The sequence below is a fragment of the Chelonoidis abingdonii genome, chromosome 7 (assembly GCF_003597395.2).
Source record: "Chelonoidis abingdonii isolate Lonesome George chromosome 7, CheloAbing_2.0, whole genome shotgun sequence".
NCBI classification, from domain to species: domain Eukaryota; kingdom Metazoa; phylum Chordata; order Testudines; family Testudinidae; genus Chelonoidis; species Chelonoidis abingdonii.
In genome coordinates this window covers 62,033,756-62,056,223 of record NC_133775.1, presented here as the reverse complement: position 1 = coordinate 62,056,223, position 22,468 = coordinate 62,033,756, and the positions used below count along the sequence as shown (strand labels likewise).

General features: G+C 45.8%; 1 protein-coding gene and 1 long non-coding RNA gene across 2 annotated transcripts in view; both read right to left on the bottom strand.

Moving 5' to 3' along the window:
• Positions 1-22,468, bottom strand: part of LOC116839862 (uncharacterized) — a 374,064-nt gene that overhangs the window by 46,599 nt on the left and 304,997 nt on the right. The window lies entirely within an intron of this gene.
• Positions 4,668-20,344, bottom strand: SERPINC1 (serpin family C member 1). Its single transcript, XM_032806099.2, has 7 exons — positions 20,091-20,344; positions 14,139-14,517; positions 11,286-11,501; positions 10,786-10,923; positions 9,307-9,700; positions 8,696-8,760; positions 4,668-4,930 (listed from the first exon to the last, which is right to left on the bottom strand). Exons 2-7 carry the CDS (start codon positions 14,511-14,513, stop codon positions 4,757-4,759), a joined length of 1,362 nt encoding a protein of 453 aa, XP_032661990.1. The 5' UTR covers positions 14,514-14,517; positions 20,091-20,344; the 3' UTR covers positions 4,668-4,756.

Here is a 22,468-nt window from a genome sequence, read left to right as displayed (position 1 = left end):
AATAGATTGAGCCAAAAGATACTTGTGCAAGTAAATGGCTCCTGGCTGTGATGGTACAACAGCTTGAGACACTCTGTATCCATCTTAGCAAACTTCTGTTCCCCTTTTATAGGAGTTCTCAGGTGATCAGCTTTTGACAAAGTTCAGTTGCTTTCACTCATGTGTGTGTGTTTATATCCATGTGGACTCTAGCACAGTCTGCCAGTAACACAAGGCACATTGGGTCAGCACAGCTGCAGCTGCATTACAACTTAAGTCTCATTTCCCCAGGGAGTTCCAGCAATGCCTTTGGAATCTGCTCCTTCAGCTAGGGGTCTGGTGCTTTAGTTACTAAACCTACCAGGCTAAAGCACTTAACATTCCAAGCATGAGAGGTGAACGGCCACTGACTGGACAAAGGATGCAGCATATTCTGTTGGGCATATGAGTCTCGGCCAAGCACTAAGACACCTGATCTCTTTGCTACCTTTTCACAAATACACACCAGCAGGATTTTCCGCTGCAGAGTGCCCGTAGCTCCTCTGCGCAAGCCACAAGACCCCTCCTGGGAGCAGGGTTCTCCCAGCTTCTGGCTGCAGATTTTGTTTTCTCTAGGTGCAATATGCTCCTAGAACAACTCTCACCTGTTTCCAGGCAGCTCGTCTGTGCCTTTGTTCTTCCTCTGAGCAGCTCTTTCTGGACTTACCTCTGTGCTTCAGGGGCAGAGCGCAAGCAGCAGGCTGGAGAGCCGGCTCCTCCTTGCTCCACACCTCTCTCAGCCTTCCTCTTCGCCACTAGCAGCATCAGCACCTCACCTCAGGGTCGAGGAGATGAGATGAAGGAAGCCAGAGGCTGCAGAAGGAGATGGATTTTAGGGGGGTAGGGACTGGAGCTGAGGTCCAGTAAGCAAGAGGAAGAGGCTGCCCTGGAAAAGCAGCAGAAGGGAAATAGTAGTTTGGCAGCTTTTTCTCCCTGGACTACTGGGCCACCTGTGGAGCCTGCTTGAGGACACTGGGTCCCAGCCTTTCCACCTATAGACCACGCTGCAGCCAAGCCATCTCCTCTCAGAAAGGGGTGCTCTCTCAGACCCCAACTGCCGTGGAAGAGTAGCAGCAAGGGATGAACCAAGGGGTCTGCTAGCCTTTTCTCACCTACACTCTACACAAGTTTTACACCATAAAGACAAGAACCCAGCACCCCAGAGAAATAAAATCATTCAGTAGCCTAAGAGTTTCAGTAACATGAAGCTGCCTGAACGTGGGGTTATAGAGTCAAGATCTCATCACATTTTGTGGGGTTGGGGGGGTGACGAGGGTGGAGAGGAGACTCAAAATTACAACATGTTCATAATACAAAAGCAAAACCATCGTCAGCCACTTGGTCTTTCCCTGTGGAAACTCCACTTCAGGGAAAGATACTGAATATTAGACAGTATGGAAAGGCACAGGCCTTTCAGATCCTGGTTTAGAGAATCCGTATAGAACACCCTTAATTCTGCCCCAGACCCACTGAGAACTAGGACGCAATCTCACAGGCAACCAACACAGCTCTCTGCATTGGTGATTCCAGAAACTGGCAGATCATCTAACTTAAAGTACCTTACAGTCAGTCATTGATAGGCCTATAGTGTCAAGAGCTGACAATGAGTTGCATAGAGGAAGCCATTTACAGTGCATGTTTTATCGCTCCAACAAAACCCAGGAATTATGCTACATAACCTTGAGTGCCATCCACTGGCACCTTATCTATAAACTATTTATATATATACATAGACAGAGTACCCCTAACATGTTATTGTAGCATTTAGACCAGGCATCTCAAACTCAAACCACCACAAGGGCCATATGAGGACTGGTACATTGGCCCAAGGGCTGCATCACTCAAACCTCTTCATACAACGATACAAAAGTATAGTAAGAAATGAAACGTAATATAATATGCTATTAAAAGTCAATATATTAACTTTTTAAAAACTGTAATGTGAAGAGGGGTTTTAATAAAATATAAACACCTGTAACTATTCCTTATGTGGTCAGCAACACCAGTGATGATCTACACTAACAGTCTATCAACACAGCTGTAATGGCAGGAACTTTTTAAAGTAACTATTCATACAAAATATGTTGTCAGTTTTAACAAACATTCTTCCCAGCTACTCACAGCAAAGAATCATACATGCTGAACTTCATACCTTAGACTGCTCATCTAGTCCATGAGGCCCTGTCCCTGCCTCCCCTCTTCGCACCCCTTCCCTGCCCCAACTCTGCCCCCTCCCTGCCCCTATTCCAGGGGTTCTAAAACTGGGGGTTGGGACCCCTCGGGGGGGTCGCAAAGTTATTACACGGGGGTCGCAAGCTGTCAGCCTTCACTCCAAACCCAGCTTTGCCTCCAGCATTTATAATGATGTTAAATAGATTTTAAGAAGTGTTTTTAATGTGTAAGGGAGGTCACACTCAGAGGCCTGCTCTGTGAAAGGGGTCACCAGTAAAAAAAAAAAGTTTGAGAGCCACTGCCCTATTCCAACTCCTTCTCCAAATTCCAGCCCCACCTCTTCCTCTTCTCCTAAGTGCGCTGTGTCACTCCTCCTGCCCCTTCACTTCTGGAAAGTCCTAAATGCCACCAAACAGCTGTTCAGCAGCAGGAAGTGCTGAGAGGTAGGCAGAGGAGTGGGGACACAGCACGCTTGCAGGGGAAGTGGGAGGGTAGGGGGCTGGTGGAGTTGGCAGCTGTGGTGGGCCACAGGAAATAACTCCACAGGCCACGTGTTTGAGACCCCTGATTTAGACTGAAGTGCACCTCCCTGCCTCTACATTAATACCTTATAATACATCTGCCTCAAGGCCATGCCCTTGTCACTGATAAGAGGAAGAGCTATAAAAGCCTCAAGACAACTATTCAGGATTCAGAAATGGACAGGATAAGAGCACTGAAGTATACCACAGACATATAGCTACAAACCTATTCATTGGTGGAGCAAAAGTTGAGGATTGGAGACCACACTTATACAGGAGACAGATGCACAAAACCAAAGCCACACAAGCTATAGTTTCTCAGATCCACAAACTAACTGTGCAAATGAAGTAGATAAAGGAATTCTTTAAGCCCTTAATATGGGTGGCTGATTAGCAGGAGCTAGAGGCAGAGTGGTGGCTCTTGTGTTTACCTTAATTGTGCATTTCTGTAGTTCTGAATGGAAGTGTAACTAACAGGGAGCTTTCAGGACTCATTTGCAGAGCTGATGAAAAAAAACTATTTGCTTATGGGGAAAACCCTTTCAGTAACTGACAGGTATTTACAACTTTGACTGGCAGGTCCTTTTACTAGTGAATAAACAGATTTCAGTCAGGCATGTCTGACAAGTCAATACCATTTCAAAGCAATATAGTGGGGTCATGCAACTCTTTTGACTGTCAGGTGCTTCATGTACCACCCCCCAGAGGTGTTTCTGCCACAGCTACTGGGCCAAAATTTCCCAGTTAAATTACTGGGATTCATTCATGTGTATTGGGGTCCTGCCTACACGTTTCTGAAGGCCAACAGAAGGGTGTAATGGGCAACTGCTCTCTGAGGGTACATCTACTCTGCACTGTAAGCCCAGGGTTAGTAGAATTTGAGTCCCGGTTTGAACCCTCCACCCTTGTGGGGTCCTAGGAGCTTCACTCCAAGCCTTGGGTTAGCATGATGTGTATGTAGGTAGAAGGAGAGTTAGGCTTGAGCCAGAGTTTGAATCCTGGGTTTACACTGCAGTGTAGATATACCCTGACAGTTTTGCCACTGACTTCCATGGAGCAGGGTTAGGCCTTAATTTAGCACTGTTCTAATGCAAGAATTTATTTATTTAATTTCAAGCCCTCCCCCTTACAAAATGGGACTGTCCAATGTAATCTGGATGGAACTGGGATCATCAATACATTGATTTGAATAAACAGATTCTAATTTAAGTAAATCGGTGTTTTGATACTGCTGTCTAATTTTGCATAGCCTAGGAAACCTTTTAAAAGCACATACCTCAGTAGCCAAAGCTTTCAGGGCAGTATTTCTCAATTTGAGCCTCAGCGTGTTAGTGGGCATTGCACCACCACTCACTCAAATATGGCCCAGCCTCCCCTCTCGTAACAGAGGGGCAAAGCAGGCCAAAATTTCACGAAGTGGCATTCTGACTCCATGAGCGAGTGGGAAGATTCACCACACTCCAGCAGGAAGTTTGACATGCCCATCCACTAGGGTAAGAGTGGGCTGGGGAGAAACACCTATTTATTAAAGATTAAGAGCTCTACGGGCCCAGCCTGCTCCTCTCTCATGTACTGAAAGGTTTATAACAAAGAGAAAACTGGCCATTCATGTTTTAGTTGCTAGATATTTTTTTTTAATGGAAGATGTGATCAGAGTTACAGTTGAGGCCTGAATGAGGACAACAATACACAACATAAATCTTGGTGCAAAATACTGGGAGGATTCAGCCTTCTTTTAATAGAGAGAATGCAGGATGGGACTTCCTCTGGTGATGAGAGCACATCACCTGAGATGCATCACACTCCCTCGCCTGACTGTGACAGCAAGGGGGTAAACAGTTTAGTAGGTTACAGTCCTTAAGTGAGGGTTGTGTCAAATAACGGGACAGCTGCCCTGAGAGAAAGCTGGGCCTTCCCAGGAGGCCTTCAAAACTGCTGACCAACAATACTGCAGAAAATGCTGCATAGGAGACAGACATGGGGAGATGATATTTTATTGACTGGATACCCATGTTGATGGAGAAGCTGGGATCTGGCCAAGCTCCTTAATGGCAGGGATTGGATATTCGGCCCATGAAAATGATGGTGTTGATGGCAACTTCCCGGATGAGCAGCAGGAAGGGCCTGTTAGCGTTGAAGATCATTTTGTTCATGGGAAACGAACGCCCCGAGATCATGACTATGGTAGAAGCTGCTGCCTCACTGCCTTCCTCATTCACCTGCCAATCAGATGGAAGATGACATTAACATACAATCCCCATGTACACAGGACAGATGTGCATGCTGCAGTCCCCCCCGCCCCCTTACTTCCAGGTTGGCTGGGAGTGCATGAGAGAAAAGTCAGAGTCACCTGGCTGTGAAATGCTCACTCCCTCAGTGCAGAGCTCCCAGGCCCTACTGGCTGCAGGTGGTACAGCAGGCTTCTCCACATGGTACCACAGAGCACCCTCCTCTGCTACAGCTAACAGAGGATTTTCAAGGAGCAGTTTTAAAAGTTTTTTCCCAATGGTTTATGGATCTGAAGCACACAGAAGAATATACAAGCATCATCTTATGTGATAAAGTCATGAGACAGTCCTTTACACCTGGTTAACAGTTGAAGCATCTGGACCTAAGAGACCAGATTTTCAAACTCATCTGCTTCCAAACTCTGATAAGTACGTTGTGATAGACCCAGGCCAGTTGGGAACAGCAGAGTAGAAGAAGGGAGAGGAAGTGCATGTGAGGAACTGGGAGCAAGAGGCCATGCAAGAAGCTGAGCGTGAGTAGGCATACAGCTGGAGGACTGAGAAGTACAAGGATTATCAGACATCAGGAGGAAGGTCCAGTGGTGAGGACAAAGAAGGTGTTTGGAGGAGGCCATGGGGAAGTAGCCCAGGGAGTTGTAGCTGTTGCACAACTGTTCCAGGAGGCACTCTAGACAGCTGCAGTCCACAGGGCCCTGGGCTGGAACCCGGAGTAGAGGGCAGGCCTGGGTTCCCCCCAAACCTCCCAACTCCTGCTCAAACACAGGAGGAATTGACCTGGACTGTGGCTTCCACCAGAAGGTAAGGTCTCTGGGCTGTTTCCTGACCCACAGGGTGAATCTGTGAGGTGAGCAAATCAGCCAATAAGCGCAGGACCCACCAAGGTAGAGGAGGAACTTTGTCACAATGTGTAACCCCATGATTTCCAGCACATGTGTAAGTATGGTCCTGTGCAAATCAGAGTATGGTCCTGTGAAAAACAGGCCCACAAACCACCTGTGCTATTCTGATCAATACACTGACAATACTGCATCAACAGGAGTGCTCAGACTCTCAAAAGGTTCTTGGGCACCTGACTCCTACTGGTTTCAGTGGGAGTTCAGCACCTAGGTACTTTTGAAGACCTGGGCCTAGCTGATTTAGGAGAATCTAGAGATGGAGAAAGATTAAGCTAAAGTTCTACATCTGCAACATTAGCTGCGGAAGCAAGACCAGCATCATTTTAAAGAATCCTTATTGAAGTTGCAGGAACAAACTGTCTTGATGTGTAGAAAGAATAGTAAATATGGCAGGCGACCAGCTTGGCTTAACAGTGAAATCTTTGCTGATCTTAAACACAAAAAAGAAGCTTACAAGAAATGGAAGACTGGACAAATGTCCAGGGAAGAGTATAAAAATATTGCTCAGGCATGCAGGAGTGAAATCAGGAAGGCCAAATCACACTTGGAGTTGCAGCTAGCAAGAGATGTTAAGAACAACAAGAAGGGTTTCTTCAGGTATGTTAGCAACAAGAAGAAAGTCAAGGAAAGTGTGGGCCCCTTACTGAATGACGGAGGAACCTAGTGACAGAGGAGGTGGAAAAAGCTAATGTACTCAATGCTTTTTTTGCCTGTCTTCACAAACAAGGTCAGCTCCCAGACTGGGTAGCACAGCATGGGGAGGAGGTGATCAGCCCTCTGTGGAGAAAGAAGTGGTTCAGGACTATTCAGAAAAGCTGGACAAGCACAAGGTCCACGGGCCGGATGCGCTGCATCCAAGGGTGCTAAAGGAGTTCGCAGATGTGATTGCAGAGCCATTGGCCGTTATCTTTGAAAACTCATGGCGATTGGAGGAGGTCCTGGATGACTAGAAAAGGCTAATGTAGTGCCATCTTTAAAAAAGGAAGGAGGAGGATCCAGGAACTACAGGCCAGTCAGCTTCACCTCAGTCCCTGGAAAATCATGGAGCAGGTCCTCAAGCACTTAGAGGAGAGGAAAGTGATCAGAACAGTCAGCATGGATTCACCAGGGCAAGTCAGGCCTGACCAACTGATTGCCTTCTATGATGAGATAACTGGCTCTGTGGATGAGGGAAAGCAGTGGACATGTTATTCCTTGACTTTAGCAAAGCTTTGATAGGACTCCCACAGTATTCTTGCCAGCAAGTTAAAGTATGAGCTTTAGGATGGAAGAATCCCACGCCCTGCTACAGACTAGGGACCGAGGGCTAGGCAGCAGTTCTGCAGAAGGACCTACGGTTACAGTGGATGAGAAGCTAGATATGAGTCAACAGTGTTCCCTTGTTGCCAAGAAGGTTACAGCATTTTGGATGCATTAGGAGGAGCATTGCCAGCAGATCGAGGAGAGTGATTATTCAACTCTATTTGACATTGGTGAGGCCTCATCTGGAGTACTGTGTCCAGTTTGGGTCCCACCACTACAAGAAGGATGTGGAAAAATTGGAAAGAATCCAGCAGAGGGCAACAAAAATGATTAGGGGGCTGGAGCACATGATTTATGAGGAGAGGCTGAGGAAACTGGGATTGTTTAGTCTGCAGAAGAGAAGAATAAGGGGGATTTGATAGCTGCTTTCAACTACCTGAAAGGGGGTTCCAAAGAGGATGGATCTAGACTGTTCTCAGTGGTACCAGATGACACAGGGGTCCCCAATGCGGTGCCTGTGGGCGCCATCGTGCCGCGGGGGCATCTAAACGTGTCTGCGTCCTGGTCTGCAGTCAAGCATCTGCTGAAATGCTGCGAATTTCTGGAGCATTTCAGCGAAGATGCCTCTCAATGATGCTGCTTGCCGCCGACAAGCGACGTCATCAAGAGGCGGCATTTCGGCAGATGCTCCACTGCCGCCATGGTCCTTTGTCTGGTGCCTGCCAGACGAAAAGGTTGGGGACAGTGAGGTGACAGAACAAGGAGTAAGGGTCTCAAGTTACAATGGGGGAGGTTTAGGTTAGATATTAGGAAAAAAACTTTCACTAGGAGGGTGGTGAACCACGGGAATGGGTTACCTAGGAAGGCAGTGGAATCTCCTTCCTTAGAGATTTTTAAGGTCAGGCTTGAGGAAGCCTTGGGTGAGATGATTTAGTTGGGGATTGGTCCTACTTTGAGCAAGGGGCTGGACTAGATGACCTCCTGAGGTCCCTTCCAACCCCTGATATTCTATAATTACAATCACTGGCTATTGAAATGTTTTAAAGCAAGTTTTATTGTTAAGTAAAAGGATAGTTATGTCTCATAACTTCCCAGGACAAACAACTTTAATATTAAAGCACCGGATCAGAACTGTTTAACTAAAATAATGACATTGAATTTGTTGCCCTGCCGAAACCCTGGATTCACCCCACCTGCACCCCCATTCTTTGGCAGCCAGCCTTACAGAGTATTTCTTGTATAGGCCCAACAATGCTGTAGGGGTCTGATCCAAAGCCCTCTGAAATCAATGAGAAGACTTGACTTCAACAAGCTTTGGCTCAGCCCCTAGGTTCTTTACAAACTCCAAACCACATGTTCTACTTTGTGCTGTTGGGGCTTTGGAATTCAATTGTTGGTGGTTTCAGTGCCATATCTTCCCCTGCCACAGACTGGAACCCAGAAGAATCACACGCGTCGATCGGAGATGAGTGGCACAATTTTAAGTTTATCGGAGGCAAGAGGAGGGAAGGAAAAAGTTTTTGCTGTTAAAAAGACTAAACAAAACATTACATTAAAAGAAACAAACTACAGAAGAGCACCAGAAAACAAGACTTACCTCAAGGAAGGCTTTGTGAAAAGCATCAGACACATACAGGTCTGTACGGCCCTCTGCAACTATACCTAAAAAAACCCAACAAGCCATAAACAGACAGGGAAATTCAAGAACAGCGTTTTGAGAAGACAACACTGAGCACCAAAGCATTTTGCTCTCACACAGAAGGAGTTTGAGGCAGAAGATGACACTTATGGGGAAAGGGCAAATGAAATGAGGACAAGGGTCAAGCTAAAGATCCAAATTCTGCTCTGCTGCCACTGTTTTAGGATTTCCACTGACGTCACTGTGGACCTAAGTGTTCGTATCTAAGGGTAGATTTGGGCCCTTAGCACTGAACAATTTGCAGGCAAGTTTAGTGCTGGTGGAAGATGCCAATCTGACAATCCTTTCTCTGTAGATTCAACCCTGACCCACACAGGCCAACCCTAGGATCAGAGGGGACTTTTTCCCAGTGGTGTCTCTGGATTTTGTGATCAGGACGCTTGTGCACCGCTCAGTGGAGAAGTCACTACAGTTCTAGCACTGCTTTCAAGTATTTGGCCCCCTCCACACAGTGTTGCTTCATTTCATTTCCGTCCCCCCGCTCTCAGTGGGAACCTGCCAGGACTGACCTGGCAGCTTGGCACTTTCAGGGCTGAAAAGATCCACCAGCCCCATGTGCTGCAGCTTCTCCTTCAAGCTGAAGTTGTCTTCGATGCGGAAGCGGGGGAGGTAGACAGAGAGCGAGATCTCCTTCATAGAGCCCAGCCAGCTCTGCAGCCGCTCTGGTGTCAGGTCCCGCTCCACTTCTCCAAGAGATGTGCCCATGATTGGCAGGATGAGAACCATGGTGATGTCATCCCCTTTGTACGGTAACTCCACCACCTGCACGTGGTCACTGGGGACAGAGACGTGACGGAACTTGTTCTCCTGGTACATCATGGGGGTGGCACAGATCTGGCCGTCGCTTCTATAGAACTTATCCCTTTTTGTGTTCTGAGCAGGGAACTCAGATTTCCAGTGCCCCTGGGGGATCATAAAGACAGACAGTAATCAGCCACAGATCCGAGAATCCCAGCCCCATGGCCCAGTGCATGCTGAGCCATGAAGGAATCAGTGCATTGCTCTCCCCTCTTCAAAAAGAGACGCTCTCCGGATCATCATTGGCATCCCATTTGTTACTAGCAGCACTCCCATTGCCCATGCTAGTGATAGGAAGGACTAGGGGCAGTTTTGGCTGTTGCAAAACTTCAACAAGGATTCCATTTTTCAGAAGCAAACGGAGATCAAGATCCCATTGAACCTGAATCCCCCAAAGTTTTGTAAGAGAAGGAGCTGGCTCACCACTGTTGTGGTGAATAGTGCTTTGCATTTCTGTAGTGAACAAATGAGGTTAGCCTCAACCTCCCCGCACACCCACAGTGGGGAGGCGGCTACAGATAGGGAAATGGACACAGAGAGGCTAAGTGACTTAGCTGACATCACATAGCTCAGTGGCAGAGCTGGTTATGGAACAGACAACTGTCCTATCCTGGAAGGATGCTCTTCAGCCCCCCTACTACCTCCCTGAAACGGAATTGACGTACAGAACTCACTAGCTTGTCCCCAGTTGTGCTGATTGTTGACTGTGCATCTCACCACAGCTTGGGAAATGAAATCAGAGCGGTCAGATGTACTTTCGGGGCTGTAGAATTTGGAGCTAGATTCAAATTTCAGACCCTTGCCATATCTTAGGGGTGTTTGGATCTGAGATTTTGGCACAACACAAATAGGGGCCAGGCAAGGAATTCTGATCTGGATTCCAGACCTCTCCTCATAACACAAAGATCAGGGATGAGAAGGTCCAGGTTTTTGGTTTGGTTTGCACCCCCTCTCTCCCTTATAGTGAGCTTAACTTTTCAGTTCTGTCTCAATGTTGGTGTGTCTGGGTTTTCACTACTGCCCCTGAGTCATCACAGCTGAGAGGTCTGAGCCAGCATCTTTGTTTCTTAAAGCTTCAGTGTGTCTGGGCTAAGAGTCATCTACTGACTTCTGATCACATCACCCAAAGCCTGGCTATAGACCTCCCCTCTCCCCAGGGGAGCAGATTTCCCTAGGGTTGTTTCCCGTACCTTAAAGTAAATGGTGTTGACCAGCACCAGGACAGTGAGGTCATCAATGCCTCCCTCAGGGATCACGTCAGTAATGCGCTTCTCAGTTTTATTAGCGATCCACTCATTAATTAGAGTCCTGGACTGCTCCGGTTTTTCCTGGAGGAATAGACCCAAAACCATAAGTTACATGGGGATTTTCAACACCCCATTGTTTCTCTCTGTAGGAGGGAGCCACCAAGAAGTGGGGGGAGGGGCATGTTCCCCATGCAGACAGTGTATTCTGAGCACCATGCTGCAGTACTCAGAAGTGAGAAGCTTGTAAATGGATGAACCAGAATCTGAGCTTAAAGCAGGTTCGGTCAGTAGCAAAACTGTGCTGCATTCAACCACACTCAAGTCATACGCAGCCCCTGGTTCACAGCACCCACTAGGTCGCTCAAGTGAGGTAAGGGAGAGAATTTATCATCAACAGCATAAGGATTTGGAAAGGGATAGAAACCAAAGTCCTTCAGACTCACTTTGAAGTTCAAGGGCCAGAGTTTGGCTCCATAAACCACCTCACTGATGTTCTGGTAGGTCTCGTTGAAGGTCAGAGATTTCTCCCCAAAGAGACGATTGGCTGACACCAGCTCTGAGGATTTGTTGGCCTTCTTATAAAGCCGGCAATTCAGCTTGGCAAAGAAGAAGTGGATCTGATCAGATGTCTTCTCTGAAATGGTGTCAAACCGGAAAACCTAGGGAACCAAAGGAGAGAGATGGAATCACAGACATGGCTCCCCATTTCCTATAGCCACAGGCAGAAGCAACAGGCTGATAACTGCTCAATAACTCCACAGACACAGGGACACTGGACCACTCACTCTGGACTTGGTGAGAGCTCTTGGTTTGTTTGGTTTTATTCACATGGAAGCAGAGATAGCCCTGATCCAACCCCCTGGATAGGGTCTGGAGATCTGTGGAGTTTAGACACATCCACAAACTTTTCAGCTGAGCCCGTCTCTCTGCATGAAAGCTGGGTGCAGCTGTGCAGAAACAAGCCTTTGAACTGTCCAGAATACAAACACCATTTAACAAAGAAAGTCTATATAAAAATCATACAGCTGCTCCTCTTTCTTCTCATCCCCTTCAGAGCACAGATGTCTCCTTTCCCATGGTCAGACTACACCCTGCCCATGCCCCTCCCCAACTGCCCCTTTTGTCTGATCACTTCTTTTAAGTCTCTACCTTACACCAAGAACAGCCTCACAATTCTCATTCACCAACCGTCCTCCCTTTCTCCTTTCAGGAAGCGAGTGGAGCCCTTATGGCTGCTGCATGTGGAATCAGGAGACCTGGATTCTTTTAAATCCTGGGCACTAGTCTGGGAAACGTCTCTGCTGCAGGATTTCTGCATGACTTTGGGCAGGCCACTAAGGGTTTGTCTACCTAGGAAACGTTTCTAGTTATACCACGAGTATAGTCACATCACTGCAATCATACCAGTGTAACTATCCATGTAGACAGGCTTATTCAGGAATAAGAGTCCACCTGGGGTGTTACACCAGTGTAACGACAGTGGTTTAAATTCTTTATATACGCTAGTATAACTTTCCCAGGCAGACAAAGCCCTAGCCTCCCTGGGCCTCAGTGCCCCTTCTGAAACTTCCCTACCTCACAGAAGCATTGGGAGGATAAATACATTAAAGATTGTGAGGTGCTCGGATAGGACAGTAATGGGGGGCATCTAGGTACCTTAGACAAATGACTCTGCTACAGAGGAACCTGGTGTCAGCCAAAAAACTAGCACATCTGGCTCACAGTCCTGTGCCTCCCGGAGCACACCTCTCACTGGGTTAGTCAAAGCGGAGCAGTACAAGCCAAAGGAACAGAACTAGAATCCTAATTATAATTGCAGGCTCAAACAATCTGCCATTTCGGGTAATAGGTGGATCTTGTTTCTGGAACTGCCGCTTTGCTACAGCCCCTGCCTCACGAGTAAATGATTGCATGAGCACTTACCTTGCTGCAGTAACTTCTGCTTCGAGATCTAATGCCAAATACAAATGGGCACAAGCCATTTATATTCTCAGCTGCACTCCCCTCTATTGGCTTCTGTCCCATGGAGTTTTCATACACACTATGGAGGAGCCCTCTGAAAACTAACACCGCCATGGCCCCAGTAGGAAACTAGAGACCCTGAAAGTCACAAGAGTTACAGCTAGTGATACATGCCTAAAGTGCACTTTGCTGGCTATTGTGAGAACCAGAAACCCCTGCTCTTCACTTCAACTGTTCTGTGTCAGCTTTATTTTCAGTCTTTCCAAAGAGACGCTCATGCCAGTGGTTTCACTCAGGCCACCCGAGAGTCACCACCCAGCAACAACTGGGTGTGGATCTGAAGAATGCCCTTGAGCTGGCTCCAGGGAGATGCCTCGGGCACCTTTTCATTGATTCATATTTTTGCTAATGGGATCCCTAGCAAAGTGAAGACACTGAGCCTGTCTTCCAAGTCTCTTGCGAATGGTGCTAGCTTAGCCATGCACCGCTGGAAGCAGTTGCACGTGAGCTCACAAGGGGCTGCATCCAGCTGCATTAGCATCAATGGGACTTATGCCATTGACTTCAATGGGGGCTGGATCAGCCTGAGGTTCATTAGCAGCACACTAGTGGGACCACTCAGTGGTTAGCACCATAGATTTCCCTAGGGCAGGCACCACTGTGATAGGATTCAGTGCAGTTAAGCGCCTTGAGATCAGTAAGGCTTTCAGCTTCCTGGATATTGGGTGATGCTGTGAATTTATTTTGTATGAACACAGAAGTCAGTGTGTGGTCTCCACCCCATCCCTTATTCATTGCAGGAAGTAGCCTTTGTCCGGCAGGATTTCCATGGAGTGACAGGAGAATTATTTTCCTGGGGGAGGGGCATCCTGAGTTTGGGCTGTGGTAGGAACACTAACCCCGTGCCCAGGTTAGAATGATCTCTCTCTGCGTGTCTAACATGGCCTAGCTACACATTGTCAGGTCCACTAGGAGCCAAGTATTTGACTTCTGCTCAGTGCCCCTTGAAAAAAGTTTCCCACTCCTCCATATGGAGTCAATAGGCCCAAACCCAGCATGCATCAGAAGAATTTACTCCAACCACTGGATCTAGGAGTTGGGATTCCCAACAGACCAGGGGAACACCAGCCTGGAGCTTCCTGCAGTGCTCTCCAATAGGACAGGTGTCCTGACAAGGGGCTTATTTAGCCGAGAGGTCTCTCTCTCTCTCTAAGCAGGGAAATGTCCTGACTGAGGAGCCCGAGAGAGATTTATCACTGACAAACAGCTGGCAGCTTGCTCTAACCTCAGTTGTTAGGATAGCAACTTGAAGAGACTGAGATGGTGCCACTCACCTCCATGAGCTGCTGGAGGGTGTTACCGCAAGCACCGAGTTTGGTCATCGCAAAGGCTGTGGAGATGCTGAGGGGTGACATGAAGATGTTTTCATTGTCATTTTTGGAGTCTGCCAGGTATTTGTAGAATTCTGTGGCAAAGCGGGTGTTGGCCTGTGATAACTCCCAGACACGGGGATTAGTAGATTCTGGAATCTTCTCCTTCACTTGCTCCAGCCCTAGCCCCTCACTCTCCTTCTTCTCAGGGTTACGGTAAATGCACATGGGATTCACTGGGATATCCCTTGGCTTTGCAGTGCAGATATCTTCCACAGGGTGGTACTGAGGAGCTACTGCACCCCAGACACTGATGATCAACCACATGAACAGATGCATCCTCCTGAAACCAGAAAGAGAAGTTACAATCCAGCTGCAAGCCTTGCATGAGCCATCCCTCCAAACGGACTCATGGACATAACAGCCATTGTATCCGTCTCCTCTCCAAACTCACTAGTCCCATTGTAAACAGGGGCGGCTCCAGGCACCAGCACACCAAGCGTGTTTCTGGGGTGGCATCCCTGCAGGAGATCTGCCGGTCCTGCAGCTTTGGCGGTGGGTATGCTGAAGGCGTGGAACCGGCAGACCTCCTGCAGGCATGCCGGTGAAAGCTGCCTGCCGTGCTTGGGGCAGCAAAATGCACAGAGCCGCCCCTGATTGTAAACTTCATATGGAAATTGTTCTATGCCTCAGGGCTGTTGATTAATCACAGTTAAATTCACACGATTAACTCAAAACAATCGTGATTAAAAAATTAATTGCAATAAATTGGAGTTTTAACAGCACTGTTAAACAATAGAATACCAATTGAAATGTATTAAATATTTTTGGATGTTTTTCTACATTTTCAAATATATTGTATTTTATGTTGTAACTGAAATAAAAGTGTACAGTGTTTATTTTTTATTACAAATATTTACACTATAAAAATGATAAACAAAACAGTATTGTTCAATTCACCTCATTCAGTTACTGTAGTGCAATCTCTGTCATGAAAGTGCAACTTACAAATGTAGATTTTTTTTTGTTACATAACTGCATTCAAAAACAAAAGAACGTGAAACTTGAGAGCCTATAAATCCACTCAGTCCTACTTCTTGTTCAGCCAATTGCTAAGACAAACAAGTTTGTTTACATTTATGGGAGATAATCACTGTCCCCTTTTTATTTACAGTGTCACCTGAAAGTGAGAACAGGCATTCACATGGCTCTTTTGTAGCTGGCATTGCAAGGTATTTACATACCAGATATGCTAAACATTTATATGCCTCTTCATGCTTCGGTCACCATTCTAGAGGACATGCTTCTATGCTGATAATGCTCATTAAAAAAATAATGCATTATTAAGTTTATGACTTAACTCCTTGGGGGAGAATTGTATGTTTCCTGCTGTTTTACACACATTCTGCAATACATTTCATGTTGTAGCAGTCTCAAGTGACCCAGCAGATGATGTTCAATTTAAGAACAATTTCACTGCAGATTTGACAAAATGCAAAGAAGGTACCAACGTGAAAATTTTAAAGATAGCTACAGCATTCAACTCAAGGTTTAAGAATCTGAAGTGCCTTCCAAAATCTGAGGGGGACGAGGTGCAGAGCATGCTTTCAGAAGTCTTAAAAGCACAACACACTGATGTGGCAACTACAGAATCCGAACCACCAAAAAGGAAAAGCCAGCCTTCTGCTGGTGGCATCTAACTCAGATGATGAAAGTGAACATGCATCGGTCCTCATTGCTTTGGATCATTATCGAGCAGAACCCGTCACCGCTATCTGGAAGGGTGGTTGAAGCATGAAGGGACACATGAATCTTTAGCATATTTGGCACATAAATATCTTACGACTCTAGCTATAACAGTGCCTGATCTCTTTCAAGTGACATTGTAAACGAGTAGTGGGCAGCATTATCTCCTGCAAATGTAAACAAACTGTCTGAGCAATTGCCTGTATAAGAAGTAGGACTGAGGGGACTTTCTAGGCTCTAAAATTTTACATTGTTTTATTTTGAAGTTATTTTTTGTACAGAATTCTACATTTGTAAGTTCATCTCATGACAGAGACTAAACTACAGTATTTGTATTAGGTGAACTGAAAAATACTATTTATTTTGTTTTTTACAGTGCAAATATTTGTAATAAAAATAAATATTAATTGAGCACTGTGCACTTGTATTCTGTGTCGTAATTGAAATAAAAATATTTGAAAAAAGAAAACATCCAAAAATATTTAAATAAATGGTATTCTGTTAACAGCGCAATTCATGATTTTTTTTTTTTTTTTAACCCCTTGACAGCTCTATTCTAAACATTTTCCTAGTCCTTAGCAGGAGATGAGCTCCATGCTCAGTCCCAGCTTTACATAACGCTATTGAAAGGGATAGCTCAGTGGTTTGAGCATTGGCCTACTAAACCCAGGGTTGTGAGCTTAATCGGGGGGGAGGCACTTAGGGATCTGGGGCAAAAAATCAGTACTTGGTTCTGCTAGTGAAGGCAGAGGGCTGGACTCGATGACCTTTTGAGATCCCTTCCAGTTCTAGGAGATTGGTATATCTCCAATTTTTTTTTTTAAACATGGGAAATACCAAGTCAGAAGAGTGAGAGGACAGTAAAATGGTCTTTTAAAGTGACAGTCCTACAAGGTGCTAAGTGGAGGTGCCTATCCAGTGCCAACTGCTGTTTGAAGATCTCAATGAACTTTTACATTCATTAACTGTCACTGTGCCCCTGCAAGTTATGTCAGTATTACTGATTGGGAAATCAGGCCAAGCAGAAAAGGGGCTGTCAGAATGTCACTCAAGGCAAAAGTTAGCCAAACAACGATCACTGACTGATGGTCACACCTCTGCTTGTGCAGGGATTATATAAATCCCACATCTTATGTTGCTCTGATCAGCAGTAGCATAGCACCCCAGCCTCGTGTAGGTACAGTGAAATGTGCAGTGTTTAGTACACCTGTTTGTAAGGCTTCCATCACTATGGTTTCTACATGCATTGTTACGTGGCTTAACACTGGTTTGATCAGATATCCTATGCACTGCAGCATACAGACCATGCTTCTGTCTAGCTTGAAAGAGAAGGAATGGAAACTTGGCTACTCGCTCAGGACTCAGTACTCCATAGAGAGCCTTTGCAAAAAGATGAGTCTCTCTTAGGTTTTCCCATAGTGCCCATCACCACAGTAACCCAGCATGGCATACTTTATGGCTAGGTGCAAGATGAGGTGCATTTATCTAGAGTGATTCCAGAGATACGGTTTCACTAGCAGGAAAGTGTGGCCTCTGGCAGTACAATTTTGACTCAAAGGCATTTGGATTGAATGGTATTGGGAAGGAAGGGTGGCTTTGTGGTTAACACAGTGGTCTATGACACAGATCTGAGTTCCATTCCTGGCTCTATCACAAACACTGTGCATGACCTTGTGCAAAAATCACTTAAGCTGTGCCTCACTTCCTCTTCTAGAATGGAGATGATAATCCTTCCTCTCATTCTTTGTCATCTTTTCTCTTTATATTGCAAGCTCTCCAGGGCAGAAATGGCCTTGTTAGGTGTCTGCAGAATGGCTAGCACAATGATCTTGCTTGAGGGTGGTAGCCACTTCTATTATTTAGATCATAATTAACAATGCAGTGGTGACAAGTGCTACAGAGATACCGAGCAACAGAGTGAAGAGCTGCAGGCGAATAGCCAGGAAAACTACCCCCAGTGTTAGCTTCTGAACATTTCATTCCCATTGGAAGCAATGAGCAAGGGGTCAAGGCAAGATTGAGATCTGCACCCAAGGATCTCTGCTGTGTACATCGACAGCCAGAACTGCTATTGCTTTCCTCACTTTTGGCCTACCATTTTCACTGGAGAAGGTTTTTCTGAGTATTAGAACTGTTCCATCAATATTGTATAAGTGACTGATTTTGCATCATATCTCCCATTTCAGGATATTGGGGCCTGCAGCTTGCTGCTGCTCTTCCCAACTCAGCTCTCAGTCAAGTGCAAGGACAGGGTTATTTACAGGCACAGACATGCTGTCTGTGATAGCCTAATGTCCGAATTTTCAAAGCTAAAAGCCCTTGTAAAGACACATGCCTTAGTGCCTATCATCATAGTGTCTAGGCATTACTTTTTCTATAACCAGGCTAATGCTCAGATGCATTCTTCGGAAGTCGAAAAAGCTAATAGAATGTTGGGAATCATTAAGAAAGAGATAAGACAAGACAGAAAATATGTTGCCTCTATATAAATCCATGGTACGCCCACATCTTGAATACTGCATACAGATGTGGTCAGCCCATCTCAAAAAAGGATGTATTGGAATTGGAAAAGGTTCAGAAAAGGGCAACAAAAATGATTAGGGATATGGAAAGGCTTCCGTATGAGAAGAGATAAATAAGACTGGGACTTTTCAGCTTGGAAGAGACAACTAAGGGGAATATGATAGAAGTCTATAAAATCTTGACAGGTGCGGAAAAGGTAAATGAGGAAGTGTTATTTACTCCTTTTCATAACACAAGAACTAGGGGTCACCCAATGAAATTAATAGGCAGGAGATTTAAAACAAACAAAAGGAAGTATTTCTTCACACAGTGCACAGTCAACCTGTGGAACTCCTTGCCAGAGGATGGTGTGAAGGCCAAGACTTTAACAGTTCAAATAAGAACTAGATAAGTTCATGGAGGATAGGTCCATCAACAGCTATTAGCCAGGATGGGCAGGGATGGTGTCCCTAGCCTGTTTGCCAGAAGCTGGGAATGCATCACTTGATGATTACCTGTTCTGTTAATTCCCTCTGGGGCACCTGGCATTGGCCATTGTTGGAAGACAGGATACTGGGCTAGATGGACCTTTGGTCTGACCCAGTATCATAAGAACATAAGGCCAGTGAATTCCACATACATGGGGTCCTGGCAATACAAACCTTACTGAAAGGTGCTCAGATACGACCGCAAAGGGCATGGATGCAAACCTAAATAGAGCAGAGAAGATTGGCTGGTCCTGCCTTACTCCAGTGGTCATGTTTTAAACACAGATGCTGGAATTCTAGTCTGACTGCAGTTAATGGCAAAACTCCCATAGGTAAGTTTTTGGGGGGGGGGGGGGGGGTGTTTGTGCGCCCTTCTAGCCTAATGCTGGAGTGGCAGGGTCAGGTAGAGAATTGCTTAATCAGCTCAAAATTGCAAGGCTCCAAGCAGTCTCTTGCATTGATCATGGGAAGTTCAAGAATCAACACCCAGAACACACTTTAGAAACCTCCTCCTCCTCCCACATCAGAGTCAGGGTCCACACATCCCAGTAATTTTACATTCCAGTACCTTTGCTCAACAGCGTTGTCTTCTGACAAAGGGCAGCGTTCACAAGTGTTACAAACTTACGGATAATTCTCTAACAAACGTGCCAGAGGTGTGCTCCCTCCACACCATGCTAGAAGTAGCGCTAAGAAATCAGTTACTATTATTTGCTTCGAGTGTTTGAAAGCTTAAAAAATATTAAGGAGCTTAAGCCTTTGTGGAATTGCTCCCACCAGAACGCGTGCGCGTGTGTGAAATTCCCAGGAAAAGTAGGCGCCTCACTGAAGTCCCCAACCTGAGACGTATAGCGTTTTAGAGAGATGAGTGAGATAAAGCCAGGACTTTCCAAACCTCCTTGAAACAACTGCTCCCCACTTTACAGTTTAAGAAGTGAAGGGTTTGCAGGCATTATAGTGAGCAGCACACGGCATAACCAGGATCTCTAGGAAACCTAGACAGAACTCTACAAATACAGCCCCTCAGCACTACAGTCAGGGATCCCCGACAGACAAGCAGTCCAGCGATGGCTGGAGTGTGTAGATTTCTACAAAGTGGGATAAGTCCATGAAAAACCATGTTAATGAACATGAAAATCTCATTGGAAGCAAGCAGGACCGTGGAACCAATTCCTCTTACCTTGTGGTGTGTCAGATTCCTCGCCTACAGGACGTGATCTGCAACGTACAGTGACAGGCACGCTTGCTTTAGAGCAGGGAAAAAATCAGAGACAAAGCTAGTCAATAGTTGCTTCTGCACTGAATTTCTGCACTCCACCAGAGCTCAGTCAAGTCAGGGGAGAAAGGGAGGGAAGAAGTGGGATGTTGAGGTCAAAGGGTGATGACCAACCGTGGAAGGTTAAGCAAAGAGTTGAACAAAGCAATGTTTGATCTGAAAAAAGGTTTTAAAGTTCAGTCTGATGAGGGAAAGTTTGGTCACCTTCTCCACACAGACTCCAGGGCTTCCCAATTCTGGCTGATAAACACACACAGAAGTATTCCAGAACTCAAATGATTGTAGATTTAGAAACTCAGCTCAGGCCAATTCCTCCTCCCACTCCACCCAAATACAAGTTGGGGAAGATTTGCATATTTTCCATTCTGCAGCAGTTTGGACTATATCACACACTTCTGTTCTTTAGTTTTCCCATTGGTCAACTGGGGATCATGATCCTTCACCATCTCACAGCTAGCATGGATGGGAGCTGGGTGCTGATTTAATTCAACAACTCAGATGCAGTTTGCTCCATAAACATTGTTTGACTTAAAAAGCCAATCAGATTGGGTTTATCATGCAATAATCAGTAACATCTTCACAATAAAGGCCACTGTAAGAGCACACACGAAACCCACTACCCTCTAGACACTGCAAAACGCCCAGGATTATGTGTAAAAAACCCAACTGTTTGTGAATCACTGTCCTGTTTTCATTCCTGCCAGAGAGCAAGTTTTGGCAGAACTGGACTGTCAACTAGAGCTGCAGTGCAAGTTACTGAATAACACACAGATTAGTCCTTTGAAGGCATTGTTTGAAATGCCTCTTCATGGGAGATGAGCCATAAAATTATGGTCTTTAGTACAGATAACCTACTAGAAAGAAGGCTCTAAAGGTTTATCAGACTGGTTTTCCAAGGTGCTGAGCACTGACAAATCCCATAAACTTCAATGGGAGTTTGGGGGTTCTCAGCACCACTGGATGGGGAGGGAGTAAGGAGAGGAGAGAAAAATCAGGTAATTGGTTTACATTCACCAAATGTCATTTGTAGGCCTTGTAACTGAGAATAAAACTTTCAACATAAGCAAAGGAAGGCATTTGTCATGGCCCCCTCCCCTTAATTCATTGGGAATGCGTATTTTCCACCAGAGCAAGAAAAGCTCATTTGTATTACTGAGGATTTAGCCCTTTGCAGCAGGACAGATTGATAAGACCCTGGCCCAATGCACCCTAAAATTCACAGATTCCCAGTGACCGTAGTGGGTGTTGGAAGGGCACCAATTAGAAAGTTAAGGTTGCAGCAGAATTGTGATATAAATAAATATCCATGTACATAGGGAGCTAGCACTGGTAGGAGGTAGACTGTAGTGCAGATTTGGGGCCATTTAGCCAAGAGAAACCTCTCTCTGCTCCAAAAAGTGATTTGATTTTTAAAATGGACAGGTTTTTACAGCATGCAGGGTTGTTGTAGCCATGTCGGTCCCAGGATATTAGACACACAAAATGGGTCAGGAGCTCTTTTTTTAGTGGACCAGCTTCTGTTGGTGAGAGAAGCTTTCAGCTACAGAGAGCTCTTCAGTCACCTTATCGCTCTAGGCTCTTACAGTGCTTTGTTGGATCATAGTCACTGCAACAGGGGGAGGTCCCCAAGACAGAAGACATATGTCAAGACTGCATAGGCACTATTCTTGTGTCTGACATGGAAAATGCATTAAATCAAATATTGTTTGTTTTTGTCTGGTTCTGTGGAGCAGGCAGTTTTTCTCCTGATGCCATGCTGTGTCGCACTGGGCAGGTGTCAGCATCTCAGTTTCTCAAGTGAGAGATGGAACTGGTGACACACCCACACTCACCTGATGGCTAAGGTTCAGAAGCATCAGCCATAGTGCTGCTAAGGTCTCCCACCTTCAACTCTAGGGGAGAAGAGTCACCAATCACAATAGAGAAAATAAGAGGCTTTGAAGAAGGTCTCTCCTAGTACAGATAGGAAGAGCGGACAGGCCTCCAGTGTTTGTCACTCACCTCAGCAGACTGCCTTTTGAAATATTACAAACCTTTGGATATGGCCACACTTTTGTGCAATGCACAGAACACCATGTTGGCCCCACTGACATCAAGGAGGCTGTTGCACATGAAGCAGTGGAGCCATTAGGAGCCACTGGAACGAAGGAAGGTCAGTCCTTGGACCAATCCTATTCAACTTATTCATAAATGATCTGGAGAAAGGGGTAAACAGTGAGGTGGCAAAGTTTGCAGATGATACTAAACTGCTCAAGATAGTTAAGACCAAAGCAGACTGTGAA

Excerpts from the sequence above, each read along its gene's own strand:
- SERPINC1 (XM_032806099.2), bottom strand. The coding sequence starts at position 14,513 with ATGCATCTGTTCATGTGGTTGATCATCAGTGTCTGGGGTGCAGTAGCT. Across the intron at positions 10,924-11,285 it reads TCTGGCCCTTGAACTTCAAA|GAAAAACCGGAGCAGTCCAG; the intron begins GTGAGTCTGAAG and ends CTATTCCTCCAG. Across the intron at positions 9,701-10,785 it reads TCAACACCATTTACTTTAAG|GGGCACTGGAAATCTGAGTT; the intron begins GTACGGGAAACA and ends ATGATCCCCCAG.